The 25,250-nt window shown below is 41.7% G+C and overlaps 1 protein-coding gene across 16 annotated transcripts in view; it reads left to right on the top strand.

Moving 5' to 3' along the window:
• DIP2A (disco interacting protein 2 homolog A) overlaps nt 1-25,250 on the top strand; it is a 248,545-nt gene that overhangs the window by 112,461 nt on the left and 110,834 nt on the right. For 15 of the 16 annotated variants that reach the window (XR_012154401.1, XR_012154402.1, XM_073306938.1 and 12 more), the window contains exon 3: nt 15,777-15,896. The exons of the other annotated variant lie outside the window; for it this stretch is intronic. Coding sequence is in view for 13 of the 15 variants with exons in the window: in XM_073306938.1 (XP_073163039.1) it covers nt 15,777-15,896 (120 nt within the window). In the remaining 2 variants the exon portion in view is untranslated. The remainder of the gene's footprint in view (nt 1-15,776; nt 15,897-25,250) is intronic. 16 annotated transcript variants of the gene reach the window in all.

The following is a 25,250-nucleotide window of genomic DNA, read 5'->3' as shown; positions in this document are numbered from 1 at the left end:
AGGGTGGAAGGATCAAACCTGAGTGGGGCTGTGACCACATACATCAGGCTAAAATGGCACTTAGTTTCATAGGCTTTATTCAAATTCACAATTTCCATGACCTCTGTGACAGTATCGTAGCCCTACTAATAATGGACGACACCAAGCAGGTAGAGCTGTTTAATGCATATTTTGCTTCAGGCTTTAGTAAAACGGTAAATTCTAGAACCATGTGGCAAAAACATTGGAAGTTCAGCTGGAGATGGTTCAGGAAAAAGCATATAAGCTGTCTGATATTTTACAATCCACGTGTCAAGGCAGAGTTGAATTTGCCTATAAATGAGGGAATACTGGATTCAACATAAAATTTTTGGAATATTCCTGCCTTACTTTCAGCTACTTCAGCAGAAGGTCTTGATCATACATATCATGTACTGCCCAGAGGCTTTGAATATTTCTGTTCTCATCCAGCTCCATCTTCACTGGTTGTTTCTGCTGCCAATGAAAAATCAAATCCAATGAAAGTCAGAATAGCTAATTACCAAGCCATGTATCCAAATATAATTATCTCCAATAGGATAGATAGATTACCTACTGAATTTAGAGTTGGGGCTTAAATTGGTCTCTGATGAAGGACAGTTGATTGCTAAAACCTCCCTTTAGGCTGTATTGGATGCAGTGGATTCTGGGATCCATTCTATGGCTTCATGTATTGTAAAGACATTCATCGTGGACGTCGGCTTCAGTTTCCTGAGAGAATGGCAGCCAGCCGTTGAAGATTTTGGCGTTTGATGGACAGAGTCTATTTAGTGCTGAGACTGAGTCTCTCCGTCCTTAGAAGGACTCAAAATCTGATTGCTGAATATGTATAATCCTGTGTTTAGAAACAATTTCATTCTCAGCCTTTCTTTAATGTCAGTAATGTGTATTATGTTCTGACTCAACAGATTTTCCCCCAGAAGACTTCTTCATTCTAGTTGACATGTAATTGCAGGTTCTGTGATGCTACTGCTGTCCAGGGTTAAATAGAATTGGTTTTATCTGCCTTTTCAATGTCCTCTGAAGAAGTACCTTGCATTAATCAGAATCTGTAACTGACTTAAGAAAACAGTAGTTCACACAACAGTTTTAATTTACTAGGTTTATAAGACTTGACTTGTGTGGGACTGAGGTTTAAAATAACTCTTCTAGTGCTTTGAAGAGTTATACAGATAATGTGGAAATAATATAAGTAGAGGAAAGTAATGGTAAAAGTTGAAGATAGAATAGACCTATAGCACATTGCAACTTGTCTTGTGCACAGGATAGAACTTAACAACTTGTTCAAAAGATGTTGTAGTTCTAAGTGCCAGTATTTAGTGTTTTTAATTTCTGTTCCCTTTTAAAAGGAAATTAAATTGTAATATCTTGTTAGCAGCATAGGCTACAGTGGTATTTATTTGACGGAGTAATATAGCCTTGCATTTTTGTTCGTTGTAGATTACAGAGAATGTCTCTCTCAAAGTGAAAAGAAAAGGAGTACTTGTGGCACCTTAGAGACTAACCAATTTATTTGAGCATAGTCTCTAAGGTGCCACAAGTACTCCTTTTCTTTTTGCGAATACAGACTAACACGGCTGTTACTCTGAAATCTCTCAAAGTGCATTCTGATAACTCATTATCTTCAGAAAAAAAAGTCATCAGATATTTTAAATTGGTTCCTTATTGGTATCCAGGCGGCCAGTTAGCAGTAAAGATTTGCTGAGGGCCCAGGCCAATTTCCATCCAATTCAATGCAAGTCTTTTTTGCTGGGACTCGGGTGGAGGGGAGGAAATATAAATATGTTGATTTCTTTCCAGAGGTACATATCCCACTAAAATTTGAGGGAAAAGAACCCTAACAATGAAAGAGTATAGCACACCTTTTTTGTCAGATTGTGTTCGTTGAGTAGAGACCGTTCTAAACCTGAATTACTTGGTGGTAGAATTGGTCAGGTGGTTTGTGTACATGGCTATATGGCTTTGGTGAGGCCTTTTCCAAACCCAATGACCTTTTCATAGTTGAAAGGTTTAAGGAAAACCGTTTCTCTAGTGGTATTTGACTCTACAAGAACTGAAAAATGCGCTCACTGGTGGTGACTGTGAACGCTTTATTGATGAGTGAGGTCAAAATCTTCTAATAACTTAACCTTGATCTTGGAAATCCTGGGTCTTATGGTTGTGAAAATAATGCTCCAAATGTGCCCTGCTGTCTTCCAGAGTCTGCGCCAGGCAGGCAGCTCCAGCGCTCCCCTGCTTCCTTTCAGAACACTGTGGGCAGCTGGGAGACCCATGCTCATGGCAATCCCAAGAGACTGACTAAAAAACAAGGGGCGGGGTGGTAGAGTAGCATAGACCTTAATCTACCCACCTGTTAACAGGCAGGAGGTGAGGGAAGGGTTAGAGTATTTGGTTGCCACCTTCCTCAGAGCAGTAGTCAAGGAGGGGTAGTTCGCTGAAACCAGACGCACGCTGTGCAGCTGCAGGCTGGGACAATGCAATGGAGACCCCTCCTGCCCTTCTAGCCGCTGTTCTCTCCTCCTGCCACACACACTTGCACCAGCCATGTTGCCGTGGGGAAGTGAGAGTTCTCCCTCCTAGCAGTCAGAGGGGGGATGGAAGATTTGGCACGTGTCAGATAACTACAAACTAGAGGCTGATACAAACATGTAGGGTCGAAGCCAGGATCCAGGAATGGCATTCAAGAATTCTAACAGCTGGAGAAGGTTGGGAGTTGGGCTGTTCACCAGTGTGTTGCCCTTAAATCTTGCTAATTGGGGCCCTTCTCACCTTCTGTAACTGCGTCTGTTGTTTGTTATTATTTATTTGTATTACTGCAGCATCTAGCAGCGCTAGCCATGGACCAGGACCTCGTTGTTCCAGGGGCTGTACACAAACAGTACAAAAAGAAGGCCTATGCTCCAAGGAGATTACAGTCTAAATGTAAGATAAGAGACAAAAGAGGGATACAGACAGATAGGGAGCACGAGGAAATAGAGACTGCACTGATCAGCATGTTAGGCAGTAGCATCTGCACACCAGCAGCCTAACTGTTGTGTGGTTTTGTCGGGATCATGGCAAATGAGAGTTCTGAGGCGGAACTTGAAGGCGGGTAATGAAGTTAGCTTTGTAGATTTTCACAGGGAATGAATGCCTCCATAATGTGAGGGACAGCATGGGAGAAAGCACAAAGGTGCTTGTTTAAAACATAACAAGTGGGCAATGGAGACTGGAATCAGGGGCTGAACCAGGTGAGCGTTCATTAGTGAATGAAAGATGATTGGGTGTTTGACCAGGAAGGGCTTTGAAAATGGGTGGGCGGTATGGTCAAAGCAGTGGGCCAGGAAAATGATTTTTGTAGCAGCATTCTGAACAGATATGAGCAGGACATGATTGCATTTGTCAAGGCCAGAGAGAAGGATGCTGCGGATGGGCGTTTTAGCTGTGGATGAGTAAGAAATGCTGGAATTTAGGGACGCTATGCAAAAAAAATTGACAAGATTTACACAGCCTGGATATGAGGACCTAGTGAGGGGTCCAAGTTGAAGATGATACCCAGGTTACGGGCTTGAGTGACAGACACAATTATGGCGTTGCTGACAGCGATCAAGAAAAGAAGGTAGCAGCAAGCGTTTGGGTGGATGGGATTAGGAGCTCTGTGTTAGCCATGGTGAGTTTGAGCTGACGGGTCAACATTCATGAGGAGATGGCAGAGACTGGGCCTGAGATTTTTGTTTTCACAGGAGACAGGTCTGGAGTAGGGAGGTAAATCTGTGAGCTGTCAACCTGGTAAGGATAGTTGAATTTGTGTGTACAGATAAAATAAGGTACCCAGGTTTACCCAGAGACAAGGTAATAGGGTTAGGTCTCTGGCTAGTGTCTGGTAAATTCAAGCATGGATAACAAATTCTTAATGAATTTTAGAGGCTCTGTTCTACTCATTCATTTTCCCACAGTTCTCTAGCTCTTGACGCTGCTGTGGTAGATCAGTCTTATGCCCCTCAGTTGAAGGCAAGGGAGTGTTGAAACTTTCCCAGAAAGAAGATTTCACACGTGGTGCCTGAGACCAATAAATGAATGAGCAATAGTATAGCAATTATATTGGGCCCAGACACCCACATGGAAGGGGGCGTTAGTTTTAAATCTAGCTTCCCTGAGAGAGAGAACCGGCAATAAGCATGTGGTAGTGTACCTGGGTCCCAGTCTGAGTGGAATAATCATGACGTTCAATCCTGAGACAGGTAAGGCCCAGAGGCCTATCATCTTTGCTAGGTGTGTGCAGGAGAGACCAAAAGGTGGGCAGATGTGCAGCTAGTCCAGGAACTGACACACCCAGGTTTCAGTCCCTTGAGAATAGGTCCTGTATCCATTAGTTCTCCAGCTCTCACAAAGTTCCTGCAACAAGTCAGGGACATCAAGACCAGATATTTCTAATGTAAAAACTTAACATTACTGTCTCATTTTGCAACAAACAAAAAAAGTGCACGTTTCTTGCTTACAGTTCTGTTGTGACTGTTCATATCTAAAAATCACTTAAAAGGAGTAGAGGGCATGAGACAGTTTGCCTAAGGGGGGGGTGTGTGTTCTGTGGGTGTGTACAGGTTTTGGAATAAATAAATGGCAATTATATAGAAAATTGGTGTGAATAAAATGGCTTTAATATAGTAAAATAGGTCACTCAAAGGTAAATATTGGTAGTTCTCTAAATGTAGGTTGCCCCCACAATTTTCATAACAAAAGTTGTGGGGTGCCACAGTAAATTACAAAACTGGGCTATCATTGTTTTATCATCGGCTTTCTTTCTCCTTCCCTCTGCAGTACATTGAACCCCTCTCCTTTATTTTTTCTATTTTGCTCCTATTTTAATTTAGAGCTAGGTTGACAGCTGCAGGAAGACTTAAAGGTGACATGTGAAGGGGGAAATGGCTTTTTGCCTCTTACTTTCTTTGCTTCCTTGTGTTTAAAGAAATCTTAAAATGTCTCCTCCCCCTGAAAAAACCCAAACAGGCAATTTTATTTTATATTTTATGTCTAGGGCCCTCTGTATCCTATCCCTACCCTCCAGCGTATCTACCACTCCTCCCAGTTTAGTGTCATCTGCAAACTTGCTGAGGGTGCAATCCACACCATCGTCCAGATCATTTATGAAGATACTGAACAAAACCGGCCCGTGGACCAACCCTTGGGGCACTCCACTTGATACTGGCTGCCAGCTAGACATGGAGCCATCGATCACTGCCCGTTGATCCCGACAATCTAGCCAACTTTCTATCCACCTTATAGTCCATTCATCCAGCACATATTTCTTTAACTTGCTGGTAAGAATACTGTGGGAGACCGTAGCAAAGCTTTCTTAAAGTCAAGGACTAACTCGTCCACTGCTTTCACCTCATCCACAGAACCAGTTATCTCGTCATAGAAGTCAACTAGATTAGTCAGGCATGACTTGCCCTTGGTGAATCCATGCTGACTGTCCTGATCACTTTCCTCTCCTCTAAGTGCTTCAGAACTGATTCCTTGAGGACCTGCTCCATGATTTTTCCAGGGACTGAGGTGAGGCTGACTGGCCTGTAGTTCCCAGAATCCTCCTTCTTCCCTTTTTTAAAGATGGGCACTACATTAGCCTTTTTCCAGTCATCCGGGACTTCCCCGGATCGCCATGAGTTTTCAAAGATAGTGGCAAATGGCTCTGCAATCACATTTGCCAACTCCTTTAGCACTCTCGGATGCAATGCATCCGGCCCCATGGACTTGTGCTCGTCCAACTTTTCTAAATAGTCCCGAACCACTTCTTTGTCCACAGAGGGCTGGTCACCTCCTCCCCATGCTGTGCTGCCCAGTGCAGTAGTCTGAGAGCTGACCTTGTTCGTGAAGACAGAAGCAAAAAAAGCATTGAGTACATTAGCTTTTTCTACATCCTCTGTCACTAGGTTGCTTGAGGTGTTCCATCTATACCTCAAAGATCTTGGGCTCCAGACAGAATACATCAGTGGAAGGCACTACCCACAGCTATCTCTTTGGCCTGTGAAAAGTAGTACTGAGCAGGAGGGCACCATAAGTTTAAGTCTCAGCATGTCCACTTACTGGTATCAATGATTCTGTGTACTTCACAGTTCTTAATATCAAGCAAGGCTTTATAACTCTGAACTTGGGAGGGAGGCAAGTATTCTCTCCATTTTACAGACTGAGTAACAGATGTTGCACAATGTCACTTCAGACAGAGTATGCAGTAAGATGCCATCTCTGATGTGGCAGACTCAAACCTCACCCACAATCATGCTGCCTTTAAGAATGAATGCACCAAATCTGTGTGCTTGGCTATGCTGTCTATAATCACTAGACTCCACTCCCTGCTAGGAACAGAACCCAGGGATCTTGATTCCCAACATTCCACTTCTGTGTAGCGAATATTTGTGTAAACCACAAAGGGTCCTGAGCCCCAAACCATGGACAGTGCTCCAGCCCAAGGCCATGAGAGAAAAGATGATTCTGGGCCCAAAAGACCTTTGAGGCTGTGACAGAAATCATTTTTGTCTTTTGTTTGGACTCTTGTTTATCTTCGGAAGGGGAACTTTACAATGTAGCCAAAGGGCCAGTGCACCCTAACACCTCAAGCCATCCTACCATTGGGCAGAGCAGAAAGGAAACAGAATTGCAGAGCACAAGAAATCCAGACAAAAAAAACAGAGTGAAGGATTCAGGAAGCCTATCATGGTACAAGCATGAAGGATAAAGAGCTCAAATCCTCACCACAATGCGTGCAACAGATTTTTGATGAAAGACCAACAGAAAGGTGAACTCTTTGTGAGCTGAAGAAAATGTAAGGCTAGGTTCATGAAAGTAAAACCAATTTCTCCAGAAAGGCTAATTCATTAATTCAGATGAGCATGGATACCAACATTAAGATACCTTATATCAGAAACATGCTTTCCTCAACCTTGCAAATCTGCATGGAAATTTACCAGACAACATGCCCCATGCTATTCTAATGATACTATGAAGACAGATGACTCAAAAATTAATTTGTGGGTCAGAGCTAAGGTTGTTGCACTGTAATTAAATATACATTAATGCATTTAACATCACAAGATCCCTGTAAGGTAAAGATTTTCCCAAGATCACACAGGAAGTCTGTGGCACAGGTGAGAATTGAACCCAGGTTTCCTGAATCAAAAGTCAATGCCTTAACTACAAGATCATTACTACCACCCTTCAAGAAAAGTGTACACAAAGAGTAAGGTATTGAACTGTGAGTTAAAGATGCCAACATTAAATCTACAAAAAACATGGCCGTTTATTATGCTACATTGCATTTTTGCTTTGGTTTAGAATTAAATATAATCGGTATTGCTTTTGAGTTATGGCACTAACATTTATTTAATTTGCCAGTGAGATCTTTTCTTCTGCTGAAAATGTCTCAGAACACAATAGATGACAATAATGTCTACCAGCTACTTCAAAAGACCGTGTGCTAGAAGAACCCTGCTCTGTAAACTGGCTGAACGGTTAATTTACTGTTGTGCTGAGCAAATCACTTTACTTGCTTGTCCCTCAGTTAAGCTAGCTGGACATTTTGGTTTAAAAACACACTGGGGAACCACACTGAAAAACCAGATGCTGTACAGAGCTGTTCACAGATAGAAGCTAAATCAACTTTAAATAAAACAATCAAAGTATTAGTATCTGAGAGACATCTTCAACACTCTTGATCTATCATCACTACCTCTCTAGCCTTTTAGATATATCCCAAAGCTAAAGAGAGTGGAAAGTCACCTTCCAAGCCCAATAAGTGAATAAATCTAATTAGTTGAGAAGTCTCATTCTACAAAGGATAGGATTACAATTGAATGGGACCAAGATTTAAATATTTTCTTCCTTCAGTGGTTAGGAATAAATTTATGAATTTAATTGAGCTATGTTAGGATATAGATATTCAGGCCTGTTGGTAAAGGCCTGTACTCGAAGAATTTAGGTGTATTCTTATCACTTGGCTAGTGATAGAGATATAAAAGAAAGAAAGAGAATCAAAATCACTGTCTGCCGGTTTAAGGTCCTTCTCTTATTGTGACAGTCTGAGGCCCTGTGCTTAGGCTATGATCTTTGGCTAACCAGCAGAGGCAGCCGTAAACTGGTAAGCGACCGGTCACATCCTTACATTCCAAACTAGTCACACTGAAATAAGGTGCTACTGGGCTGTTAGGAATACAATCCTGTCCTGATAGTGCCTATCACCTCCAGAGAAAGGGAAGTGCCTAGAAAATGTAAAAGGAAACTTAGTTTGATAGCATCCTGTCTGGCAAGAACTCACTTATCAATAGCTGGGATGTGAAATCCTCACTTCTGTATTGTTTTGTCATTCTAGTTCCCACTTTGTTATTGTTTGTCTGTATAATCTCTGTCTGGTTCTGTGATTGTTCCTGTCTGCTGCATAATTAATTTTGCTGGGTGTAAACTAATTCAGGTGGTGGGATATAACTGGTTACATAATCATGTTACAATATGTTAGGATTGGTTAGTTACATTTCAGGAAAATGATTGGTTAAGGTATAGCTAAGCAGAACTCAAGTTTTACTATATAGTCTGCAGTCAATCAGGAAGTGAGGGGGTGAGTGTGTGCGTGGGGGAGATGGGAACAGGGAATGGGAGTAAGGAATTTGGAATCATGTTTGGCTAAAGGCAGGAATGTGAACAGGGACACAGGTGTAAGGCTCTGTGGTGTCAGAGCTGGGAAGGGGGACACTAAGGAAGGAAACTGGAATCATGCTTGCTGGAAGTTCACCCCAATAAACATCGAATTGTTTGCACCTTTGGACTTTGGGTATTGTTGCTCTCTGTTCATGCGAGAAGGACCAGGGAAGTAAGTGGGTGAAGGAATAAGCCCCCTAACTACCTATCTTATTTCCTGTTATTTTATTTTATACAGGTCAATGTAATGATCAGATTTCACTGGTCATGAATTAATATCCTACTCAGGGAGGATTGGTGGTCACATTTCTTCTAATGAAAGTAGAGAGAAAATGCCTGGTTTAGCCTACCTGCAATGAGATGTACTGGGTTGCAGATTCTGAAAGTGAAAAACAATTCATCCTCTAATTATGTAGATTGTTTTAATTTGGGTTATATAGTTCTCAGTTTGTAATCTTTTCAGAATAAAGACCACGTCTACCTTTATGCTGGAACAGCACTAAGGAGAAAGGAGAAATTATCTTGATCAGTGCCTCTGAGTTACCATATTAGAAATATTACATAGCAATAATAATAGTCTCATTTGATATTTAATGTTCTATCAAGTAGAGCTGGGTGAAATTTTTTTTGGTGAATAGAAAATTTGCTGAAGAAGTGATTTTTTGAGAGACAAACAACTAGCAAATTCAGCAAAAAAGAAATGTCATATTGAATTGACATGTTTGATTCTTCATTTTGGTGAGGAAAAATCAAACAAATGTAATTTTGGTTACAAACAAATTTTTTAAATGGATTTTTCACTTTGTCTATTGAACTGAAAAATCAATTATTTGCTCAGTTGTACTATTAAGTTGCCCGGTAAGGTCCGTTGGAGTCTGTAGCCATTCAAATTGGAGGATTGGGCCAAAAGAAATCTGATGAGGTTCAACAAGGACAAGTGCAGAGTCCTGCACTTAGGACGGAAGAATCCCATGCACCGCTGCAGATTAGGGACCGAATGGCTCGGCAGCAGTTCTGCAGAAAAGGACCTAGGGGTTACAGTGGACGAGAAGCTGGATATGAGTCAACAGTGTGCCCTTGTTGCCATGGCATTTTGGGATGTATATGTAGGGGCATTGCCAGCAGATCGAGGGACGTGATCGTTCCCCTCTATTCGACATTGGTGAGGCCTCCTCTGGAGTACTATGTCCAGTTCTGGGCCCTACACTACAAGAAGGATGTGGAAAAACTGGAAAACGTCCAGCAGAGGGCAACAAAAATGATTAGGGGACTGGAACACATGACTTATGAGGAGAGGCTGAGGGAACTGGGATTGTTTAGTCTGCAGAAGAGAAAAATGAGGGGGGATTTGATAGCTGCTTTCAACTACCTGAAAGGGGGGTTCCAAAGAAGATAAATCTAGACTGTTCTCAGTGGTAGCAGATGACAGAACGAGGAGTAATGGTCTCAAGTTGCAGTGGGGGAGGTTTAGATTGGATATTAGGAAAAACTTTTTCACTAAGAGGGTGGTGAAACACTGGAATGCGTTACCTAGGGAGGTGGTAGAATCTCCTTCCTTAGAGGTTTTTAAGGTCAGGCTTGACAAAGCCCTGGCTGGGATGATTTAACTGGGAATTGGTCCTGCTTTGAGCAGGGGGTTGGACTAGATGACCTTCTGCGGTCCCTTCCAACCCTGATATTCTACGATTCTGAGGTCAGTGGGACTGGATCATGGTCAGTGCAGATGGAATGTTCTAAAATTTTAGCAGCAAGCCTCTGAGAAGTTTTACTGAGCACCTGCAAATGGCAGTTTTTAGAGACTTGTAACTTCGCCAGATTTTGGTGGATTTTTCATGACCATAACAGAAAGCATCTCTCTGACCCTACCACTGTCTCCCCACTAACCTTCAAGTTCCTGCTCCAAAGCATGGAGGCTCAAGGACTTTTCAAAGAAACATTTGGAAGGTTTATTAACCTTAAGGGAAAATAAGTTGTTTTGCTAATTTCATTCACAGAAATGCCTGACTTATTTTGCTGAAACTTTCCAAAAAAAATAAAGTATCAGCCTGAGGCTGAGACCCCCATTAAGAATTTCAGACCAAATGGTTAACATTTGGCAAAATTGTAAGTAACTGAAAACAGGGAGTTAGAATGACCAGTGGTAGGCCTACCAGTTCCACATATAAGGTAGAAAATCAGTAAAGAACAAAACCATTTCTTTTGGATTTGCAGTTCATCTCTTATTTTCCAACCAAGATGACTAGTATTATAGTAGGTCTTGCCTTTCATATTTTTGTTTTTTTCCTAACTCAAGCACGTCATCCTTTCTGAGCAAAACAAATTATTAGCTATTAGACAGCAAATACAAAACCAGAAATTGTAGGGTACAAGATATGATTTATGCTATGCTCTTAACAGAGGCATACATAAGGAAAGAAGTTGATGTAGAGCAGGTGGTCTGGTCAAGAGGATGAGAAGTGTGTCAGTTTTGGACAGTAAGACACTGAGAATATTACGTTTCAAGAAAATGAACTTAAATTCACTTCGGTAAGCTGAGGCAGAACAGCTGGCATACTTATATAAAACTGAAAACTCACTGTCAGTGTAGATGTGAAGGCCAGATATTCAAAAGTCTTCAAAAAACCTTCCTGGAGAAGACCACTTGCATAAATGCTGGAAGATCTCTTGTGTCCTTGTGTAAGATAAAAATATCACAAATATTTTTCTCTCCTTTTGTGCTTTTCTGTAAGTATATTAATATTTCTTCAGTAAGAGTTGTTACCTGCTTTCTTATGAGTCAAAGAATGAGTGTATGAAAAACTTCTTTCCTCCAACATCTGGATTTTGAGAGAGTTTATCTTTAGTTCTAAAGAGACTAGGACTAGCTTGGAAAAGAAAAGAGTACGGGCGACATAGATAAGAGATACTCTATGTAAAATAATGACATACAGGGTAGGACAAATGGGTGCTCAGAGTTGCGTTGATACAAGAACAAGAATTTGTTCTGGCAGCACAATTTTACGTGGGTCAGAGGAAATATCACACCATGTGATATTAAGGCAAATAGCCTAGTAAACATTAAAAATGTATCCGCAGTTATACAAGTAAGGATAAAATACTACTTCAAAGTATAAACTGGTCACCTGGTGGTGGTAGGGAGAAAATTGCTCTCATGATGTAGCATTGCACAGGTTATGGTGGTTATGCTTTCTTTTGAAGAATTTACCATTCTTCATTATCAGAGACAGAGCAAACTAAATGTGTCGTTGTTTTGTTCATTTATATTTTGTTCTGGCATCCCGTTGCTTTCCGTGAAGAAACTGAGGACTTGAATTAATTATATTTTTTTAGATTTTGGTTTTATAGCTTTTGACAAAGCTTCTGTAGTAGATGAGAGGATAAAAGCATTAAGTGAAAGCATTCAGTTTAAAGTTGGGAGTTTCCCTGTAGATTTTAGTAGTAGTTAAAAGTGCAAGAACTCGTCTTCTGGGAGAGAGGTTTACTAGTTGTTGTTGAAGTTTGGGTCTCTGATTTGGTTGACCATTTTGTCCTTTTATTTGTCAGCAAGTAGGGATTGTTGGTCTCCACTGAGTTTCCCTTGGAGATGTTACAGGGATCTTATAAAATATGAATCTTCTCGGTACTGCTCTTTTACATTGACTCTGATTACATATACTTACATTCTTCATCCCTGCCTGCTGTCATCCTTGCATAATCTGGCTGCCTTATTTGGAATTGCTTGGGAGAGGAAGGAACACTTTTCTGTTTTTATTTTGAAAATAAGGAAATATCAGATTGTTCTTTCAGTTTACTGTGGTGCAGGGTTGACTTACTGTAGAATTAAGACTAACTAAGTCTTAAATTGCTTTTGTGGCAGAGATCTATTTCCTGTTAAATAAATGATTTTCAGATAATGGGATAGATTTGATCCCTACCTAGTTGATTTTAGAATGAAGTATGTATCTTAGTGCTGGACAATTCACACCTTTTCTCTTGTTCGCAGTGTTAGTTGCAGCTGTGTGTGTCCCAGGATATTGGAGAAACAATGTGGGTGAGGTAATATCTTTTATTGTCCCAACTTCTGTTGAGAGAGATAAGCTTTCAAGCCACACAGAGCTCGTCTTCAGACTGGGAAAGGTACTCACAGCGACACCGCAAAATGCACGGTGAAACATATTGTTTAGCATAAGTAGTTAGTGCATATTGTAAGGGACCGTTCAAGGTAGACACCACATCCCCATTGACCATCATAACAAAAAAGAATCATCTGACTGGATGCCACAGAGTGGATGAAACACTCTTGATCATTACACTGATTGCTTCAGGGAAAAAAGTTGATTGTAAAATCCTTAACAAACATCACATTCACCATAATCTCCCCACTGCTGAGAGGACAGCCCTATAGTCCCTGAAATCTAACCACCAGATAGTTATCAAACCAGCAAAGGGGCCCCATTGTAGTCCTCAACTGTGATGATTAAGTTAACGAGGCCAACGAACAACTCTCTGACACCACCTAAAATATAGAACTCACAGAAGACCCCACGCCACAGTTTACCCAGGAATTTAAGGATATCATCAAATCCTTCCCCAAACAAATGAAGAGAAACTCTACAAACTCATCCCCCATGAACTCACCCCAGGGACCTTCTGTATACTTCCTAAGATATACAAACAAGGGAATCCAAACAGACGCATCATATCTGGCCATGGCACCCTTACTGAAGGAATATTGGGATTCATAAAATCCATCCTCAAACTGCTTACCACACAAAGTGCCAGCTTCCTCCAGGACACAACTGACTTCCTGTACAAACTCCGCAACATTAACAAGCTGCCTCGGAACACCATCTTTGCCACTATGGATGTCTCTTCCCTATACACCAACATCCCTCACAATGACAGCATAGCTGTCTGCCTCAAATATTTACAAGTCAATGGACAACTCTCGGATATCCAACCCAAACATGTCGCCAAACTCATCCATTTCTTCCTCACTCGTAGCTATTTTACATTCACCAGCAAACACTTTGTCCAAACCGTGTGTACTAGGATGGCTTCCCAATATGCCAACCTCTTCATGGGCCACCTTGAAGAAGAATTTCTCGACAAATGCACCAGGAAACCAGTGATATCCTTGAGATTATATATCAATGATATTTTCATCCTCAGGACAGACGCCTTAAGCGCCTTCATAGATTTCCACCACAACTTCAAACAACCGCCACCCATCCATCAAACACTCTCTGGAACGTTCCAACACTACCATCAACTTCTTGGACACCACAATGAGCTTCAACAGTGGAACCCTATAGATCACCATATACAAGAAACTCATGGATCCCCACGTCTACCTTCTTAGATCCAGTAACCAGTCCAAACATACCAAGCAGTCTGTTTATGTACAGCCAGGCACTCAAATACCACAGAATATGCTCTGAGAAGAAAGTCCGTGATATACATCTTAACACACTTAAAACCGCCTTCACCAAACAAGGACACTACACCAGAGAAGTAGATCACACATGGAATGTACCATCCAAATACCCTAAGAGAACCTGCTTCAATACAGAAATAAAAACCCTTCTGACCACGCACCCCTACTTGTCACCTGCCACCTCACACTGGAACCCATATGGGGTATCGTCAAACAAATACAACCCATACTCAATGGGGACCCCCATCCTGAAAAAAATCTTTCCTGACCCCCCTCCTCTGGTCTTGAAACAATCCCCCAGCATCTCCAAGCTCATCATCAGAAGCAGGATCCCCACAGACCAGAACACACCAACTCAAAGTAGCACCAGACCCTGCCAGACCAACAGATGCAAAACCTGCAGACATATCTCCATTGCTACAATGATCAACATCCACTCTCCCGCCCCCCCCACCACCTCACCTTTCAAGATCCGTGTATCCTACACATGCCTATCACATGTGGTGTACCTCATCCAGTGCACTAAATGCTCCAGCAACAGTGATTGTCTGGTTTCACCCACAAAGCTGTGTGCTCAAATGAATTCACACAGGAAAATGTTCAGACAAAACCATCCTGTCACCTGTGGTTGAATGCATCTCACAAAGCAATCACTCTATATCTGACCTCTCAGTCCTTTATCCTCAAAGGAAATCTGCACACCACTTTTTCATAAGATGACCCTGTGAGCTTAAATTCATGACTCTGCTAGATACTGAAAATCGTAGCCTGAACTGGATTTATGGCTTATTACAACAGTCTGTAACCCATTAATCCTCCTTTTTGTCCTATAACTGCAGAGGTGTTAATGGGCCACGCTACCTTGAATGGTCCCTTACAATATGTACTAAGTACTTATGCTGAACAATCTGTTCCACCTTGAATTTTGCTGTGATGCTGGGAGTACCTTTCCCGGATCTGAAGAAGAGCTCTGTGTAACTCAAAAGCTTGTCTTTCTCACCAACACAAGTTGATCCAATAAAAGATATTCCCTCTCACACACACACACACCCGTCTCAGCCTTTTTCTTGACATTTTACAATAAGTTCTTTCAGCCCATTTGGACGATCTGTGATGCAGAATAATTTATTAGGAGAAATCATTTCTGGGATTTAGATCTGCCTGTCCCATCTTTCCATGAACTTGTCTTTGGACTAGCATGAAGGCACTACTTTTGATAAGCACTCTTTACACTATGCTGTTGATCGAAGTAGTTGTATTTTCAGTTGTTTAGAAATGTTGGATAGTTTTGGGTAAAATAATAATCAGTTCAGATTGATGGATTTGAGTCATAGAAACTGAAGCTGCAGGTAAGAAAATTAGATTTCTTTTTAATATTGACTGAGTTATATTTCAGTTCTGCTTTACAGATAGGTTGCATGAATTAACGTTTGTGAGTCAGCATCAGACTTTGTAAAAATACTTCAACTATTGGAATTTAATTAAATATCCTTTTTCATTGTAACCTGTGGTAATAGTTTTTAAACCTGGCTCTTGGATGGAATAGTTTACTTTTTCTAAAAAAAAAAAGAAAAGTAGGTCTCTTTGTAGTGGGAGATACAAGCATTCATACATCACTGGCCAGATACTGTCTGTTAGTAGATGTGAATTGTTTACATGAGGTGGAATTGTATTTCAGGTGTAGATCCATCCCTGCAAGCAGAGAACAGAATCCCAGGCTCTTCACAGGCTACAGCTGCTGTATCTAAACAGCAAAAATCACGGTCTACCAACTCCAGAGATGAGCGCTTCCGATCTGGTAAGGAAAATCTATGCAGCTAAAACAAAATGGGTGCCCCAACAGTATCGTTACACCCATAAAGAGAAACAGATATTATGCTTAAGGGGCCAAGTGAAGTGCGTTCCATATTGGAAGAAGGCAAGATATGAGGAAATGTGTCCAAGCAGCTGTGCTGTATGTACACATAGGCAATGCTTGGCCAACTCCAAAGTGGAGAAAATGATTGGGGAAGAAAGAAAATCATAAACACATTCTGATGTTTTCCTTGTTATGGACTTAAACCATGCTTAACAATTTCCTCTCGTCAGCCGGTCCTGCTTCCTATCATTGGTGCTAATTTTTCCAGGGCTGTGATTTTTTTTTTCACATAAGGGTTATAGAATTACCATATTTACCAAAGTTCTCTTTCAAACGTTTCCTGACTTGAAGCAAATACACACAAGAAAGGGAAACATCACAATGGATATTCTACATGAACTTTTAAACATGCTTCAGTGCAACAAAGAAACCTGTTTTTGGAAATTTCTATGAAAATATCCATATCCTCCTCATATCCTGCTTCCATTGTTACTGCTCAGGTGGCTAAAATACATTGTGTTTTGATGTGAAATTCCTTCTCACAATACTGAGAAAGGCAGGTGCTTTTTGGAAGCAGTCATCTGGTAAGTCTGTCCACGAGGTTCTAACTAGAATGCTATTTCGGTGTGCTGTTGAGGGTAGCTACATGTACCAGGACTGGGGAGGAAGGAGCAAATGGCTGCATAATCTAAATTTTTGAAGTAATATCCTACTAATCCTTGGGTCGCCTTGCTTTTAACTGCTTGGCACCCCTACTTATGGATTCACATTTTTACTGCTGGCATTCCCATTGAGAAAACCCTGCTCTTAAAATCAAGGCATTACATCTCCATGGTTTGTTTTTTGAATAATCCAAGGGTTGATGGGATCTTTTGTGTGTTTTGGGTAGCATGTGCAAGGGCTTTTAGGAAAGATATGTGCTATCCAAAGAGTAGATTTTCTGAAGTTTGGGGATGAGCATAATAATAAATATCAATGAGAATTAATTAAATGGGATACTTAAGGTTAACTTTAATATATAATTTAGTCATTTGCTTTAAATTCCATCTCTTTTGTGTATCAGACTTATTTGCAATATAATTTTACTATCCGCAAACAAAGTGTTTTATGTGTATCTAAAAATACACTGTAGAGGAAGCCTGTCATTGGTTAATGTGGAGAAAAGGACAAACTAGGGCAGTAACTATGAGAGGGCCTTTTGTGTCTAAAGGTGTTGGTAGTACAATAAAAAGATTCTGTATTGTGTGGAAGGGTTTAGCATAGAAACATTGACAGTAAACCCTCAGAGTTCCAAACCCCTCGGGAATGGAGGTGGTTTGTAACTCTGAACAAAACGTTAGGGTTGTTCTTTCAAAAGTTTATAATTCAACGTTGACTTAATGCACTTCTGAAACTTTACTATGCAGAAGACAAATGCAGGTTTTAACCATCTTAATTTAAATGAAACAAGCACAGAGTTTCCTTACCTTGTTAAATCTTGTTTTAAATCTTTCCCTTTATATTTTTTAGTAGTTTACGTTTAACACAGTACTGTACTGTATTTCCCCCCCCCCCCCCCCCGATTGTGTACTTTCGGTTCCGAATGAGATGTGTGGTTGACTGGTCAGTTCATAACTCTGGTGTGCATAACTCTGAGGTTCTACTGTATTCCCACTGTTAATGGTTATTGGGGTAGTCTTGAGAAGAATTTCAGCTTGCATACATATATATCAGATTTCAGAGTAACAGCCGTGTTAGTCTGTATTCGCAAAAAGAAAAGGAGTACTTGTGGCACCTTAAGACTAACCCATTTATTTGAGCATAAGCTTTTGTGAGCTACAGCTCACTTCATCGGATGCAGTGAGCTGTAGCTCACGAAAGCTTATGCTCAAATAAATTGGTTAGTCTCTAAGGTGCCACAAGTCCTCCTTTTCTTTATACATATATATCAGTAAGTGAACACACTTTCAGAGAACAGTCATAGTAGCTGCCACTGCTGTTCCTCTTCTTTGTTCCAAAAACTTCAGTTAGTATTTCTAGAGCAGTGTTCAAAATTGACTTTTAATTTAATTCCGTTAAACATTCTGCTGATGTTTATCACAATTTCTAAACCTAGCAAATCCTTTCTTTTTGAATTTCAAGTTTTCGGAGTGACCAGATTTTGAACAGTCAAGAAAAAATCAGTCCTGTTTTGATATGACTGCTGAATGAATGGTGCTTCTAACTTGGTTTTTATCTTTTGTAACAGTTACCGATCGCTGTCAGAGACACGATAATGTACTAGATGAATCCACTGGTCTCATCTAGTATGGCGATTACCATGATTAGGTTGTTTTCACTTTCTGCTATACCAACTAAAACTTATCCTTAAAATACCAGCGGGGAGTGATTTCTGTGTTTCAAAGCTTAAAATGTGGTGTTAGAGAGGAAAAAATTCTCAGTTGGAATTTATGTAACTGGATTCTTTTGTCCCTGTGTGGTGTTTCAGAAGACCCTAGTATGCTAAAATGATACCAGATTCATTGTTAAAGGGCATGTCTTGATTTATATTCAGCTTATGGTACTGTTTAGCCATGTGCCCAGCCAAGATCATATAGACATGACATCTTTCAGAGGCCATGATTTTTTAGAATAAATCCAGAGAGCTTGCAAGCTCAGACCTGTGAAGCAAGCAGCTCCCTCCATCTTTAGTTTATTTTTATGACCAAAGAGATAAAAGGACAAATGTGAGTGTATTTTGTCTTCATTTCCCCTGAGTTTTAATATTAACTGAGAAAATGTTATCCAGGCTTGTTCTATTTCCCATTCAGACAAGAAGTGCTGGTCTATGGGCTTGCTTTTAGTTTTGTTTGAAATACAGTAAAGAATTTTAGCTTAGTGGTTGTTGATTTAATTATCCTTCCCCAAAATGTTTCAGCCTGAATAACAACCAACATAATAAGATGAGGGGTTTTTTTTCAAAGTGCACTCTTTACGTTAGCTAAAAGATGTAACTTATATGAGAGACCCTTGTGATGCTGCATCACAGAACCTTGTGGGGAGCATGTCTAATCAAAGTAGTGTTAAGTGCCAGCGACAGATTCTACAACATTTGGGCTCCTGATGCCCCTAACAGTAGTAGAACTAAACTGGTATTAGCAGTGGGAGAAAAGTTTTGGAAAATTTCTCTCCTGTACGAAAGACTTAGAGAAAATTGTTTCCCGTTATGCTTGCATAGTACCAGAGCAGCCATAGATTCCTGCATTGAACCAAATGGCATGTTAATTGAACATTGGACTTTCCATATTGGATCTGACCAGCAATCCAATATTCTGACTCCAGCACCAGGTGCTTCAGAGGAAAGAATAAGGAACCACGTGATAGATAATTGTGAAATAAGCTGTGCAAAAGGGAAGTTTGTTTCTGACCACAGCCACTTAGTAGTTGGCCTGTGTCCTGAAATATGACAGTCTCTTTTCCATTTCAATCTAACAACTGTAGCTGTTGATGTTCATACATACATATTATCCTTGTTTAATTGCTGCTAAGTTCTTAGCTTCAGTAGTGTCTAAGCCAATTAGTTCCACATAGTTTAAGTTGTGTTTAAAAATTAAAAAGGTATTTTTATCACTTTAAAATGTTGTTGCATTTTATATTACTCTGGATGTCCCCCAGTGCTAGTATAATAAGAAGGGTAAATAGGAGTTTCAAACTGACCTTCTGGGTACTGGTCTGCTCTCCATACTTCTGTCATATCCCCTCTTTTTTGTTTCCTTTCTAATCTCTCCTGGTACCAAAGTCTTTATATGCCTCTACATATTTTTTCTTGCCCTTCTTTGTACCCTTTCTATATCTGCGGTATCTTTTTTTAGGATGAGATGATTGAATGGAGCACAGTATTGCAGGTCAGGGATCTCTTTCTGGAGTCATTAGTTAAAATTGTTCCTCCTTATGGTCGTTACCTTGCACTTATATACAATTGAATCCATCTGCCAATTGCTAGCCTTAGGCAAGTCTTCCTATAGTTCCTGAGCCTTCTCTCATTCTGACTAACCTAAATAATTTTGTCCTCCACAAATTTTGCCACTTCACTGTTTCTTCCCCTTCTCCAGAAAATTAATGAATATATTAAATAGCACTGATCCTAGTATGGGTCCTTAGTATTAGGTGCAGAAGTAGAAGGAAAAGAGAATGAACTGAAAATGTATAAAAAGATACACGATATATTTATAGAAAATAAGGGGGGAAATGGGCTGAGGGCATAAAAGGAAAGAAAATATCGCACATCTTAGTTTTAAATTACTTTTAAAACAGTAAATAGAAAATTGATTGATAGTATGTTTCAGTTAAATACTGGATACAACAACAGTTTTCTTTAAAATGGAAAAGGCATTGCACAGGTCTTTTCCCTCTTTGGTTAGTAGGCTTGGCCCTCAGCTTAGTAAGCATTGCCATTACTGTCCTCTTTATCTGTTGGACACGGACTATTCCTACTTCTCGGGACAGTGCCTGTTGAAACCAAGTCTCAGAGCAGCAGCCGGGTTAGTCTGTCTTCGCAAAAAGAACAGGAGGACTTGTGGCACCTTAGAGACTAACCAATTTATTTGAGCATAACCTTTCGTGAGCTACAGCTCACTTCATCGGATGCATTCAGTGGAAAATACAGTGGGGAGATTTATATACATAGAGAACATGAAACAATGGGTGTTACCATACACACTGTAAGGAGAGTGATCACTTAAGATGAGCTATTACCAGCAGGAGAGCGGGGGGGGGCGCTAACCTTTTGTAGTGATAATCAAGGTGGGCCATTTCCAGCAGTTAACAAGAACATCTGAGGAACAGTGGGGGGTGAGGGGGGAATAAACATGGGGAAATGGTTTTACTTTGCGTAATGACCCATCCACTCCCAGTCTCTATTCAAGCCTAAGTTAATTGTATCCAGTTTGCAAATTAATTCCAATTCAGCAGTCTCTCATTGGAGTCTGTTTTTGAAGTTTTTTTTGTTGAAGAATTACCACTTTTAGGTCTGTAATCAAGTGACCAGAGAGATTGAAGTGTTTTGAATGTTATAATTCTTGACGTCTGATTTGTGTCCATTTATTCTTTTACGTAGAGACTGTCCAGTTTGGCCAATGTACGTGGCAGAGGGGCATTGCTGGCACAGGATGGCATATATCACATTGGTAGATGTGCAGGTGAACGAACCTCTGATAGAGTGGCTGAAGTGATTAGGCCCTATGATGGTGTCCCCTGAATAGATATGTGGACACAGTTGGCAACGGGCTTTCTTGCAAGGATAGGTTCCTGGATTAGTGGTTCTGTTGTGTGGTTGCTGGTGAGTATTTGGTTCAGGTTGGGGGGCTGTCTGTAAGCAAGGACTGGCCTGTCTCCCAAGATCTGTGAGAGTGATGAGTCGTCCTTCAGGATAGGTTGTAGATCCTTGATGATGCGTTGGAGAGGTTTTAGTTGGGGGCTGAAGGTGATGGCTAGTGGCGTTCTGTTATCTTTGTCAGGCCTGTCCTGTAGTAGGTGATTTCTGGGTACTCTTCTGGCTCTGTCAGATAAACCAAATGAAAAATATCAATCTGAAGTTTACAAAGCAGACTAACTAGATGTTCCTTAACCACCATTGTAGGTTAAATTATTTTCATTTTGTTTAAAGTGTTTGGCAATGGTTTGATGAATAGACATTTTCATTTTATCTGGGTAGTCGGACTTGAAAACTTTGAGTGGGAATGGTTTCCTGGACGCTTGCATCTTTAAGGGCAGGAGCCAAATTTGCTATCATAGAACACTGTTTCTCCAACATTCTTCATAGAATCATCATCATTCTAGACCTTTTATTTTTTTGGTGATCAGAAGTGAACTTGATTTCATTTTCATTAGATAATATGGAAAAAATTTTCTTGTGGGAAAGAAATAAGGGAAGAGAAACCAATTACTTACTCTTTCTATCAGCCAAGTAAATTATGGCTCTGCCCAGTTGTTTTGTGGGGGCGAGACCTCTTAATTTTGAAAATAAAGATATTTCACGTAAGAAATAAATCTTAAGTGGATATAGGAGGGAGGCTCAGGGAGTGATATTCAGGCTGAGGCTCGGGAGCCGTAAGTGGCTCTTTAATGTGTCTCCTGTGGTGCTTTGCAGTACATGACGACACTAGAACCCTGTGTGATTTGATTATTAACCAAACTCAGTTATTAAGCAATCAGGATGCTTTTTCTGTTATTAACTTACTGTAAATACTTGGTCAGTCATTTTTGTGGGAGAAAGAGATACTAATGAAACAATGAGGTCACACTCCTGTGGCTCTTTTGGGTAATGTTGATCGCTAATTTAGCTTCTGAACCACTGAGGTCTAAGGGCTTGTCTACACCACACAGCTTTTAGTGAGAAGGCTGCGTTGACACAGCCTTGTTGCTAAAAGTCAGCATGTGTAAATGCTCTTTTTCGGTACTTTGTCTGCACTTTTGCCAACAAAATACTTCCAGACCCGCGAGCGGCGTTAGCTTTGTCGGCAGGAGAGCGATGCTGCTGATAAAGCCCCGTTCACGCTGCCACTTGTGGCAGCAAAACTTTTGTCTTTCGCGGGGGAGCTTTAAGTCCCCGTGAAAGAAAAAAGTTTTATCGACAACTTCGCAGTGTAGACAGGCCCTGAGGATCACTGCGTTAAGGAGTTGAGAAGGCAGTAGAAGATTGTGGTTGTGATTGTGGCATTTATGAATAGAATGAATTAATATTGACTGTCCACCTTTTACTTTTCACCTCTTAATCCAGTATTTCCCAAACATTTGAAAGCTGAGTCTCTCTCAGGAAAATGAAACTAAATGTGCCCCCCAGCTCCGAACCCAAATCTTTCAGGTGGTGTTTAAAGTCCTACCCATCTTAATTTATATCCTCCACATATGCATACTTACATGCCCTTACTTACCAGCTAGACTTCCATATCCCTATATGGGGCACACTCTACCAATTGGGAAAAGCTGTCTTAATCTGTGCAGTTATTCACTGTGCTGTTTAGTTTAACATGAACAATAAATATTATCCATTTACCATCTTATTCTGGGAGGACTTGTCTGGAAAGTGAAACCTTTATTTATTTGTTTTGCTAATTCCTATTGAATGCTGCTTTAGTATCACAACAATATAACATTTTAATTTAGAGAGAGAAGGTGGGTGAAGTAATATCTTGTATTGAACCAACTGTGTTGGAGAAAGACAAGCTGTCGAGACATACAGAGCTCTTCGGGCATGGGAAAAGTACTCAGAGTCACAGCTAAATACAAGGTGGAACAGATTGTTTAGCATAAGTAGTTAACACACACTCTTCTTTGAGTGATAGGCCTATTATAGTCCACTGGGGATTACGCATGCGCACCAGGCATCTGAAACTGGAAAATTTTGAGAAGTGTCTGTTGATCTGTGTATGCGCCCCAGCTTATTTTATGCCTCTGTCCAAGGGAATAAAGGGCAAGGCAGACCGACTGCTTTTCCAGTTCCTTCTCACTGCTGCATTGTCGAGGTCACAGTCTTCCATGTCCACACTTTGGCTTCATCCCACAAAATAATTATCTAGTTTGTAAATAGTTTTAATAGTTCAGTGTTTTATAGAGCTATTAGTGTTTAGATTAGTGTCATGGTGGGGCCCTGCCTCGTACCCCATTCAGGTACTGGACTGTGCCCAGAACTCCGGGCGTCCAACTCTGCTTCCTGCCCGTGATTCTTCTCAGTCAGCGATGACCTCCAGTGCTGCCTGTACTGTGTTGGAGCCGCCCACATCACAGCGACGTGCGGTATGTGCTGATCGTTCCCTAGCCGTAACCAGGAAAGGTGGGAACTTCATCTCCACAAATACCTCATGGAGCAGGCCATAGGTCTGTCAGTCCCAGGCCAGGGGACCCCCTCCCCCGTACCTTGGCCTGATTCAGCAAGGATCCTTGCTGCTAAATCCAGCTCTGGTGCGGGAGAATCTGCCCCCACTTATCTCTCTGTGGGGTCCTGTCAGGAAGCACTCTTTTAAGCATGAAACTAAGTCTTTGTCTAAATCGACTTCAAAGAAGTCAGATTTGGCTGTAAGCAAACCAATCAGCTCGCTTCATGAGGCCTTAGGACAGGGGTGGGCAAACTTTTTTGGCCTGAGGGCCACATTGGGGTTGCGAAACGGTATGGAGGGCCAGGTAGGGAAGCCTGTGCCTCCACAAACAGCCTGGCCCCTGCCCCCCCCATCTCCCCCTCCCATTTCCTGCCCCCCTCAGAACCTTCAACCCCCCTGCTCCTTGTCCCCAACTGCCCCCCGGGACTCCCCCCCGACTGACCCAACCCCTGTCCACTCCCCTGCCCCCTGACAGGCCCCCTGGGACCCATCCAATCCCCACACACACACTCCTTGTCTCCTGACCACTCCCTCCTGGGACCCCTGTCCCTAACTGCCCCCCCCAGGACTCCACCCCCATCCAAACACCCCCCCCCGCTCCCTGTCTCCTAACTGCCCCCCGAACCTCCGCCCCATCCAACCGCCCGCTGCCTGCCCACCAGGGTGTCCTGCCCCTTATCCACCCCCGCCCCCTTACCTGGCCGCTCAGAGCAGCCGGACAGGCTTGTTGGAAAGCCTGGGAGGTGGGCAGGTGCAAGGTGGGCAGGCGCAAGCTGCACTGCCGGGGAAACAGCGGAGGAGGGGCCAGGGGCTAGCCTCCCCGGCCGGGAGCTCAATTTGCCCACCTCTGCCTTAGGACATACAAAGTCCCAGAGACATGACAAGAAAGCTCATAAGCATTGGGCTGCATTGATACTGGTCCATGTTCTGTCGGTACCATTAGCCTTGGCACCTCCCACACCCTGGGATCCAGCAGCACCCATGAAGTCTGATCACCCTCAATTTTGGACACCGCTCTCCTTGTCTGCTGCAGTGGCTCGAACAAGTAGAGCTCCTCTCAGACCAGAGAAATCTGAATCTGTTGCTGCCCCACAGACATTTTCACTCTCCCAGATCCAGAATCCCCTTCTCCATTGAGCCCCTCTGTCGCCAGGAAGATGATAATATCTCTGGGGGAATCAACTGCACAGAATACATCTCCCCCTCCCACGGCACCGACAGAACCACCACTGGAACCAGGATCATCCTTCTCTTCACTGGGAGATTTTGAACCACCTGATGAACACTTTCTTCCCTACGTGTTCTCCACCCCCACAAAAGACCACACTGGTTTGGGACAAACCTCCAGCTCATCTAACTTGGAGTCAGTTCTACCGGAACCGGTAAGACTGCTATCTTCTTCTCCGGATGAGGTGGTGACTCTTACTCCTTTCCCCCTCTGTCCCCAGTGATTTCAGGAAGT

The sequence above is a fragment of the Lepidochelys kempii genome, chromosome 11, assembly GCF_965140265.1.
Source record: "Lepidochelys kempii isolate rLepKem1 chromosome 11, rLepKem1.hap2, whole genome shotgun sequence".
NCBI classification, from domain to species: domain Eukaryota; kingdom Metazoa; phylum Chordata; order Testudines; family Cheloniidae; genus Lepidochelys; species Lepidochelys kempii.
This window is presented reverse-complemented; position numbering and strand designations above follow the sequence as displayed.